Source organism: Erythrolamprus reginae, chromosome 3, assembly GCF_031021105.1.
Source record: "Erythrolamprus reginae isolate rEryReg1 chromosome 3, rEryReg1.hap1, whole genome shotgun sequence".
In the NCBI taxonomy this organism is placed as follows: domain Eukaryota; kingdom Metazoa; phylum Chordata; class Lepidosauria; order Squamata; family Dipsadidae; genus Erythrolamprus; species Erythrolamprus reginae.
The window spans coordinates 211,264,440-211,275,971 of NC_091952.1; the positions used below are offsets into that span (position 1 = coordinate 211,264,440).

An 11,532-nucleotide genomic window follows, 5' to 3' on the forward strand; every position below is an offset into this window, starting at 1 on the left:
AGCACACTTCCAGAGGAAAGGAAAAGGAAACTGTTGGCATGGTTGCCAAATAAAAGGAGTTTTTATGCACATGCTCTGGGAATGTGCTGAAGTTCAAAAATTTTGGAAGGAAGTACAGAATGAAATTAACAATATGTTAAACATTAATTGGATAATCACGAAAGAATTAGCAATACTAGTTAAACATGGGGAATTACGAGAATTTAGAGAAATCAAAACAGCAGCCTTGGAAAGTGCACAAGCAGTAGTGGTATTAGGGTGGAAGGACAGCAATAAATGGACAATCTAAAATTGGTACTGGTACATGGTGGACCACATTCACTTTGAAATTACGGAATCAAGAATAATTAACTGTGATGAAAATAAATTGGAGAAGCTGATGGCACGATGGAATAAGGTGAAAGATGATATTTTACGTAGAATATTTGACGACAATGTGAAAAATAAACTTCAATCACTCTTCGTATGTAAAGGAATGTAAACCGGGGCCAAGGAAGGAATTGAAATTTACTGTAAATAACTGAACCCCCTAATGGTGGAGGTGTTGGGCACTTTTTCTTTAAGTTTTTTTTGTTGTTGTTCTTGTTTGTTTGTTTGTTGTGGAAAAATTTAATAAAAAAACTTATTATTTTTTTTAAAAAAAGAGGATACTTCCGGGGTGGAGCCAGACTGAAGCGACGTGCAAGTCAGGAGCTCCTGGTTTGTACTCGAGATTTCCCGTTAAAAAACCAATTAGTGGTGTTAATTCTTCTTGGTGAGAAGAGTTATAGTTAGGGGAAGCACCCAGCTATCGGGGGTTCGCAACTCCCCCCTTAGCGGGTGGGAAAACCCCGTATTTTGGCGGGGGGGAAAGCCGGGGTTTGTCCTCAGCCCGAAGGCCTGGCTTACTAAGTTGTCATCAAGGAAGTAAAAAAATAGAGCGGCAGCAGCAGCGGTTTGGGGAAAAAAAAAAATATATATATATAATAATATTAATAATACTTACCCAGTATCTAGAGGTGGAAAACAATGGTTTTGTACGAGTTTATACAGTCTCCTGTAACTAAGAAGCGGCAATTGAAGAGAGCGGAGCGTTTCATTGTTTTGAGGGAAAAGTAAGTTGCTGATGGTGGGCGGAAGTGGTTGCAGCTGGCTAGAGAGTTTAAGTTCTGTGCGAAGGAAGATAGATTGACGGAGGGCCTGGAGTTGTATGGTCGGCGTGGTTGGTGATAAGAGGAGAAAGACCAGAGGCGAGAGCAGCCATAGAAACCAGCGGAACGTGAATGTGTACAAGTGTTGCAACGAGCGAAAGCGGAGACCGGGGAATGGTTAACGAGACGGGAGGCTTGGATTGATTGGAACGCAGCGAAGCCGGATTGAGAAGACCCCTCTACAGCCGTACACCAGCCCGAAGGAGACAAGTAGGATCGGCGACAGGAGTTTTGAGAGTTTTGAGAGTTTTGAGAGCTGAGACAACCGCCGCTTGTTCTCTGCGTTATTTGTCCCTCCTCCCCTCCATCGACCCCAGATACCCAGCCACCATTACTACGGAGAAGAAAGAAACTTGGCTGGGAGACGACAGAGAGGAAGCGAAAGAGGGTGAAGGAGGGCTAAAAGCTTGTTGCTTCGGTATGGTCTGTGGGGGTTGTACAATTTAAGGTGTTTGAAGGAAAGAGAAGGACAGAGAAGGAGAGAAGACGTCCCTCTCTTTTGTGTGCCTAGTGGGAGAATTGGAAAACCGTTGCCGACATTCAAGATACCTCGAGTGTTGGCGAAAATTAGTGACTGAACTGCTGACGCTTACTTGAAATCAACGCTGCGAATTTTGAGCCGACTGAAATGTGTTGTATTTACTCACTTAATTATTTATAATTACTTACGTTACTTATGTTAATTGTTTATTTCTTAGTCTACTTTATTAATATTACTATTGCAACTATTATTTTCGTTTCTTTCTCTTCCCTTTCTTTTTTATTTTTTTATTTTTTTTCTTTATCTCTTCTCTTATACTTGCTCTCCCTAGTTTACTAATCTCCTTTTTCCCCTCTCTCTTTTCTCCCCCCCTCGTCTAATTAAGATTAAGAAATCCCATTTCTTTCCCCATTCCCCTCTATTTAAGAATTAAAAGTGATTAATTGATTATTTGCTTAGTGGTTACACCAAGAACCTTAAATTAATTGACATTTGACAATTGATATTAAATAATACTATTAAGGATTAACTATTAATTATTAGGTATAGTGCTTATAACAGTGCTTATAGAACGTTGTAAGGATTTTTAAGACTAGCCTAGGAGTAACTTAAGGTAGATTTATACTATTTATAATATTTATACTATTTATTACTTTCCACTAATTGTTAACTAAGAATTAACTAACTTACATAATTCTGACTATTATTAATATTAGAGTATATTTTAAGAACGATTAACTATCTCAAATTGTCTATTTAAATTTTATTTCTATCCATACCTTACTTATATTTCCATTGAACACTGTTGTATACTATTTATTTAATTGATTAACTGGTAATAAGTGAATAGTCAAGTGACAGATATAGACATAATTAATTAGATAGTAGAAATCAGAAATTTTATATTTGACTTTTCTCTTTACTAATATCGGAGAATTCAGCTACGCCAGAACGAACTTAACTATTCCAACTTCCCAAACGAGACTATCCTTGAACTGTGATTTAAATAACATCTCCTCCTTTACGAACTAATTGAATACGTGGAAAGGACATTACTTTGGACAATTTGTTAACCACTTTTGTCTGGATAAGGAGTATGACAACTAACTTCTCTAAATATTAAAAAAAAACTGCACCAGGAACTCCGACGATGCAAACTGCAAAACCAAATACAGAAATGGCAACCACTGACAAAACTTCTCTGCAATCAATTCAGGCCTCGCTAAACTTGATTCAAGAGTTTATGGTTCGCAGCCAAGAGGCAGCCACAGTTACCCAAGAAACCATAAGACAAAACCATGAGGAAACGAAACAAAACTTTGAAAAGATGTCTGGAAAGATTGAAGGTTTGGAAAACCAACTGGAAGGTATACAAGAAATTATAATTAACCACGAGCAGAGGATACAAAATATTGAAACAGACACAAAAAGAATCGATGAAAGAAGAATTGAAGCAGAAAGAAGATTAATTGCGGCCAATAATGAGCTCGAAAACTCAATCGCAATCCTGGAGATGGAGAAAGCAGCTTACTTTCTCCGCTTTCAAAACATCCCGGAAAATACAGACGAAGATCTATTTAATAAATTAGCCCAGCTGATCACTGATAATACACAAATCGAATTAGATGAGGTCAAAGACCATATTGATGAAATCTATAGAATACAAACAAACTATGCTAAGAACCACAGATTACCCAGAGAGGTCCACGTAAAATTTACTAAAAAGTCCATTAGGGACGAAATATATAAATCAACAAGAAGTGGGAAAATTATGTATCAAGAAAAGGAAATTATAATCCTCAAACAAATTCCGAAAAGAATAAGGGAGAAAAGGAGAGAATTCCACTTCTTTACAGCAAAGCTACTGAGAAGGGGAATCCCATTCCGATGGCTAATTCCGGACGGTCTCCTGGTAACATGGAATGGGAAAAAAATCAAAATAGATTCGTTCGAGAAAGCAGATTATTTTATTCAAAAAAATTTAGAGCAAGACACAGAGATTCGTCAAACTATAGAGGAGTTATCACAGGAGGAGAGACGGACGGAGGATAGAGGAGAGGAGGAACAAGGCAAGGAAGAACAACAAAAAGAACAAAGGGTTACAACAAGAGCGGCGGCTAAATGTCAATAAAGGAAAAGAAAGTAACCGGAGAGGAGAGGGAGGAAAATGACGCGAAAGACACTTGAGTTGATCTCTGTAAACATCAATGGATTGAATTCTCCGATAAAAAGAAACCAGACAATGACAAAATTATTAAAACAAAATTCAGATATATCATGTCTTCAAGAAGTACACATTAGAAAGCAGGATTGTAAACTTTTAGAAAATAAAAAACTAGGTAAACTATTTACAGCTTTAACAGACTCAAAAAAGAGAGGGATTGCTTTATACATTAGGGACACATACCAACCGGAAAAAATCTATTCAGATGAAGATGGAAGAATACTAATCGTAAAAATTAAAATAGGATACAGAGAAATAGTGATAGTGGCGATCTACGCTACAAACACAAAACAGAAACAATTCTACAAAAAATTAGCTGAACAGCTAGCACAGATACAAAAAGGGGACATCTGTATCATTGGAGACTATAATGCAGTGAGTGACATCAAAAAAGATTTTAAATCTATGAAGAAAAAACTGAAAGATAGAAAAACACTACCATCAGAATTCCAGGAAATAGCAAGGGAATATAGATTGGTAGATATCTGGAGAGAAAGACACCCATCTGCCCGGGAATATACCTTTTATTCACCACCCCAAAAGTCGTGGTCCCGAATAGATATGATCTGGACAGACCAAAATTTTGGGAAGTTAATCCATGAGATTGAAATAGGCCCCAATATATGGGCAGACCATCAACCAATATTGATGAAAATTAAAATACCGACTCCAGGACAACACCGGTGGTCCATAAACCAACTGCTATTTCAAGATCAGGATTATATTAAACATATCAAACAAGAACTCAACTTATTTCTAAGAGACAATTGGAACACTGACACCACCATTCAGAACATCTGGGATACGACAAAAGCATTTATGAGAGGCATAACTATAGCTTACCTAGCAAAAAAAAGAAACATAAAGATAGGAAACTAAACGAACTTAAGAGCAAACTAAAACACTTAGAAATAGAAGCTCAAAAAGACCTCCAAAATGAAAAAATAAGAGAAGAGATAGATACAATAAAACACAACATTAATCTAATAATACAAGACGAAATTGTCATAAAATTAAGGAAGACCAACCAATACCAATTTGAAAATGCGAACAAAATAGGTAGATGGCTTGCTTGCAAACTGAAAAAACAGGAAGAAGAACGACACATACAAACCTTAGAAGATAAAAATGGGGAACCACAACATATACTGGGGGGGGGGAGAATATAGCAGTTGAATATTATGCCCATTTATATCAAAAGGAAGAAACAAATCAAACCCAATTAAATAAATACTTAGAGGAAGCGAAAATACAGAAGATACCAGAATCAGATGAAACCATACTAAATAAAGAAATAACTATATCAAAAGTAGAATATGCAATAACCAAACAAAAGAATAGTAAAACCCCAGGTACAGATGGGATACCGGCCGAATTCTATAAAGAACTAAAGGATTCCTTACTAGAAATTCTAGTAATAATATTTAATGAAGTATTAGAAAAAGGTTTGTTACTGACATCTTGGACACAAGCCTTAATAAGTTTAATCCCGAAAGACCCCGGGGAAAAAAACCACATACAAAACTACCGGCCAATATCCCTCCTCAATGTGGACTATAAAATTTTCATGACAATAATAGCTGAAAGACTTAAACCAATCCTAAACAAAACAATAAAGGAAGATCAAAATGGCTTCCTCCCAGGTAGATACATAAGAAACAACACAAGAATAATTCTCAATACTTTAGAATACTATGAGACACACTCAGAAAAACAACTAGCTCTAATATTTTTGGATGCCCAAAAGGCCTTTGATAACTTAAGATGGGAATTTATTCTTGAATTAATTAGAAAAATGCAATTCGGCCCAAAAATGATAAAAATGATTCAAACTATATATAATACCCAATCGGCTCAAATTATATTGAATGGTGAATTAACAAGGTCTTTTCAAATTCTAAAAGGAGTCCAACAAGGATGTCCCCTATCTCCGCTTCTATACATCTTAGCAGTAGAAACACTTTTAAACCAAATAAGAACCAACGTGAGAATTACAGGTCTCACGACAAAAAACCAGGAATTTAAAGTCCAGGCTTATGCAGATGATCTAGCATTTATCCTGGAAGACCCAATAGAAGCAGGGGAACACCTAATGAGAGAAGTACAACGATATGGAGAGGTAGCTGGTCTAAAAATCAATAAACAAAAAACTAAAATCATAACCAAAAACATGGACAGTAAACAAGAACAGGAATTAGAAAAAATCTTAGGAATCCAAATTGTCCAAAAAGTAAAATATTTGGGTATAACACTAACTAAAAGGTGTGGTACAATACAAAAGGATAATTATGACCACCTTATTAAAAAAACAGAACAACAGCTAATCAGGTGGAACAAAATTCACATCTCATTATCAGGGAGGATAGCCACAATCAAAATGTCTATATTACCTAAATTTTTATATTTATTCCAGACGATTCCAATAAAATTAAACACAAAAATTTTCACCAAAATAAACACAACTACTTCAAAATTTATCTGGGCGGGGAAAAAACCAAGGGTGAGATTTAAAGCTCTACAAGACAGGGTAACACAAGGCGGATTTGGACTACCAAACTTTCAAGTTTACTACGAAGCATCGGTTCTTTTATGGGCAAAAGAATGGATAACCCTCCAAGACCAGAGACTCCTGGCTTTGGAGGGACATAATATTCTCCAAGGATGGCATAGCTTCCTATGGAGCGAGAAAGAAAAAATTCCAGTATATTTTAGAAACCACTTGATTAGGGACTCCTTAATAAATGTATGGTTAAGAATTAAAAAAGAACATTACTTCAAAATCCCAAGATGGTACTCCAGCCTTGAAGCACTTAGACATCCCAACCTATTTCAAACACAAAAAGTACTGAATTATAATCACACATTAGATGAGAAAGGGGGTATAAAATCTAGACAACAACTACGAAACCAAAATATCGATATTGATTGGTGGTCCTACGCCCAAATTTTGATGAAATGGACTAAAGACAAAAAGAAAGAAGGAATCCAAGAAAAAGATAGTATAATTGATAAAATATTATTAGGATATGGGAAAAAATTTATAACTAAAATGTATAATTATATAATGGGGCACACTATGGAAACTGAAATAGTTAAAGAAAATATGATTACCTGGGCCAAAAACATAGGTCATAGCATTTATATTGAACAATGGGAACAAATGTGGAAGAACTTGAAAATCACTAAATCAGTTCCGTATAAAGAAAATCTACAAAAAATGTTTTACAGATGGCACTTACCCCCAACGAGATTGGCTAAGATCTACCCCAACTTAAAACCAAACTGTTGGAGATGCAATAGCAAAACCGGATCCTTCTTTCATCTATGGTGGACATGCCCTCCCATAAAAAAACTGTGGAGAAAAATTCAAACATGGATACAACAAATCACAGCAATCTCATTAAAACTTACACCAGAAATATTCCTCCTGAGCATAATAGATTCGAAAAATAAAAAAGAAGACACATACCTAATACATCATATAATTACAGCTACAAGGATCACAATAGCACAAAATTGGAAAAGAGACATTACACCAAATGAAAGAGAAATCATTTAAAAAAATTATGACTGTGCAGAAATGGAGAAGCTCACCCAAAAACTTAAAAATAAAGAAGATTCGAGATTCTACAAGAATTGGGGAAAAATTTATGACTGGGTAAAAAATAAAAAACAAATAGAGAAAGGAAAGAAAAACAACGAAACAATATAAAATGTAGATCAAAATACATTAATGGATAGGGTAGAAATGGTTATAATGACAAAAACATAAAGCTCTGAATGGTTATATCGGATTACTATGAATACTCTGATCAATCCAACATGATTTCTTCTCAAGTATAACTTAGAAATAAATTGATAAAAATAAAATGATAGCAAAACCGCGGCAACTATATGCCGCCCAATTAACAACCTAAATCTTTTAGAACTATTATAGTTCAGTGGGGGGAAGGGGTTGGGAGGAAGACCCAGATGATTTAAAGGAAATTGAACTATAGAAATATAGTACTTTAGTCATAATAGGGTATGATTTTGATATGTATATTGACTAGACAAAATGTAAATGAATAGAACAATCATATTATACTCGCAAGTACATGTTACCATAATGATGTCAATTAAGATGTATCTTCCTCCCTTTGTATATAACTCTTTGTAAATTAATAAAAATTATTTTTTTTTAAAAAAAAAGAGAGAGACGAACGCACAGAGGCAAGAGGTAAAGAGGTAAGGAGAGCCGGCAGAGTGAGGGACAATGGGTGTAACACTTCGAATAACAAACAAAAATTTCTTTTCGGTATCCGAATTTTTGTTCGGTACCCAGTGCAAAGTTTTAACAACATTTTTGGTTGTTATCTGAAATGTTTGCTGTGCAAGGCATTCGTTAACTGAGGTTCCACTATATATATTAAAAAATATGGTATGTTCTATAGAGTCTGTATATAGTGTATTTAGTTCCAGAATGTTCTCTCAATAGTTCCTGAACCATAAATCTAAATTAAATATTTTTTTCTTTTTTCTTTTCCATTCCATCCCACCTCTTGCCACTCCACTGCTCCAACAGACTCGAAGGGCAATAGAAGATTTACGGGACAAGCACCAGAAAATCCCAGGAAGCCTATTGCATGCTCTTAGACAACGCTTTGATGCACATAACAAAGATAAATAATTATATAACATTAACAATCTCTGTGGATAAAATATGTGTATAAATAGCTATTATATGTGTAGTGATTGCATTCCATCAGGAACTTTTTTAGAACAAAATGTCAGGGCAAGATTAAGATGGGATGAAAACATTTCTTTCTTCAATGTATTTAAACTTCCAATATCAGATTAAATTGCTTCCTAAAATGCCAAAAGCATTACATGATTTTTCTTTTCTGATCCCTTCTGAATTATGTTTGAGAGATCCGGGTGAACTGGCCGATGACTGAATAAGACCAAATGTTATTCTAATATTCAAACAGGAGGAAAAGGAAAACACAGCAAGATACTGACTAGTTACTCTTATGTTGATACTCCTAAATATGTAAGAGTGCATACTGCTATCATAAAAGGATTTATCATTCAACACTTTGAAAAGAATTACTAGAAACCTGTCTTGCTTTAGCTAATATTTTTTTTAGATAGTTTCCTTAGTAAGTGGACTGTAGGAATTTGGACTTAGTAAGTGGACTGTAGCATTGGATTTGGTATTGTGTACTGTACTGTTTTTTATTATTGTTGTGAGCCGCCCCGAGTTTGCGGAGAGGGGCGGCATATAAATCCAATAAACCTAAACCTAAACCTAATTTTGTGAAGTTAATATATCTTGATTTCTTTAAAAAGCAGTTGACAGAGTATTTATTCTGTAAAGCAGGATATTAGTGTATAGGTTATGTGCAGAAGTGGGATCTTCCCGGTTCGCACTGGTTCTACAGAACCTGTAGTAAACTGGTGGTGATGTCACAGAGCCAGTTCTGTCAGTGCAAGTCCATCTTGTTCTTTTTTTTAATTTTTTGCTCTTTTTATACTTTTATTCATGTGCAGAAGCTGAGTTTTTGGCACTGCGCATATGCTGCCATCTTGTTTTTGGCTCCCCCCCCCCCTATATTTTTCTGGGTATTCAGAAGCTGAGTTTTCAGCATTGCACATGCTTGCAAAAAGCATCCACATCCACATTGTGCAGCCATGCAGCACACAATGTGTGTGCAGTCACGTGGCTTGGGAAGAAGTGACAAGTGAACCAGTGACAAGAACCTATCCCTGGTTATGTGAAATTTAATTGAGTGCACTGCTGACTTCAAAATTATCCTCAAAGAGGGATCATCATTCATCAAATACCGAGCATCACATAATATTCAATTGTGAATCCTGTATTCTTCAACAACTTAATTAATAAGTTATATGAAGAATGTTTTAACAAATTTACAGATATCTCAAGACTGGGTAGGATAATTCATACTTAGAAAACATAAACCGGATTCATAAAAATTTAATAGAATGCAAAAATAGCAGAAAATGAAAAATTAGCACATTTAAATACAACTGTATGCAACCAAAGATAATTCAGATGCGTAAGTATGGGTTTATAAAATACCTAGAGCAGTAATAGTAATTTAAAAGAGGGGTGGTTTGAATTCTAATTAAACAGACTCTGAGACAACAGAAAGCAATTACAATTTTAAGCTGCTTTAATGGAAATACAGTTTCTAAATTACAGGAAGTAGATTTCCTCTTTGATCCCTGAATTGTCAAGTAAATCTTGTTGACCACATATAACAGAAATTATATAAATAATGACTATACTTTGGCAAATATAGTGCTTAAGGTGGATTAGCTGGTTATGACTGTAACTTCTTGCTTATATCCTAAGACTTTTATTAATATTGCTTTTTCATTGCTTATTTGACCCCTATGACAATCATTAAGTGTCGTATCACATGATTCTTGACAAATGTATATTTTATTTTATGTACGCTGAGAGCATATGCACCAAGACAAATTCCTTGTGTGTCCAATCACACTTGGCCAATAAAATTCTATTCTATTCTATTCTATTCTATTCTAAATGACAACTTGCTTCTTCTGGCCTTGTCTTCTTACTGCTCCTGCTGGAAACGTCTATTTAGTTACTTTAGGAGAAATACCACAATGGGGCCTGAAATTGGGTTGATGTTCTTGAAAGATGGAATTGCTTGAAATGAGAGCCCTCACAGTACTGACTCTGAGTTATTGGAAGCCCCTCGTGCAATATCCTAATTACTCACGTAACAAAATTATTCACCTCCTCATTCATCATTTCTAGAAAGATATGACCTTGATAATTTCGGTATATAAGAATGTCTAAAACGACCAAATAAGGTTCACAAAGCTTTGACAACAATGAATTAGAATACTTCTGAATTAGCTGGGCAAAACTTATTTGACTATTTATGCAATGTGCCATAAATGTAATGAAAATAGGATTTTATGGAGCAAGAGTCATTTCAGCTACAACCCTGGATATTGCATAAACCTGGAGATTAATGACTCCAGGTTTATGCTGGATACTTGCAACATGCCCTGCCCCACCTGTATCCTACTAAATTATGCACTGAAAGTATTTACCAACGTAAACCTTGACTCACAACAGTTCATTTAGTGGCCGCTTGAAGTTACAACAGCACTGAAAAAGATTTTGGTCAAGTAGCAGGACTCAAAATAAACAATCAAAAAACAAAAATAATCACCAAAAATTGCACAAAAAAACCAAATAAAATATCTAGAACAAATTACCAATATGCAAGTAGTCAAAAAAGTGAAATATTTAGGAATATGGCTTACAGCCAAAACATCAACATTAAAAGAAGATAATTATACAAGTTTAATAAATCAAATCAAAGTAGATTTTAAAAACTGGCAAAATTTACAACTCTCATTAATAGGTAGAATTAATTCGATTAAAATGAGTGTCCTTCCCAAGCTCCTCTTCCCTTTCCAGACAATTCCAATAAACCCAGGTAAAAATTTCTTTAAAGAATTAGACAAGGTAATATTAAAATATATATGGTTAGGTAAAAAAGCAAGAAAAGTGATCATTTCTAAATGTGGAACAAGAACACATGAACATTTCGTTCTATCAAATAAACAATGTCCTCATTAAAGATTTTCTA

General features: G+C 34.9%; 1 protein-coding gene across 1 annotated transcript in view; it reads left to right on the forward strand.

Moving 5' to 3' along the window:
• Positions 1–9,126, forward strand: part of LOC139165927 (DGAT1/2-independent enzyme synthesizing storage lipids-like) — a 35,908-nt gene extending 26,782 nt beyond the window's left edge. The window contains exon 8 of the mRNA XM_070749167.1: positions 8,460–9,126. Within this exon, the coding sequence (XP_070605268.1) occupies positions 8,460–8,564 (105 nt within the window). The 3' untranslated portion in view covers positions 8,565–9,126. The remainder of the gene's footprint in view (positions 1–8,459) is intronic.
• Positions 9,127–11,532: the final 2,406 nt, after the last annotated feature.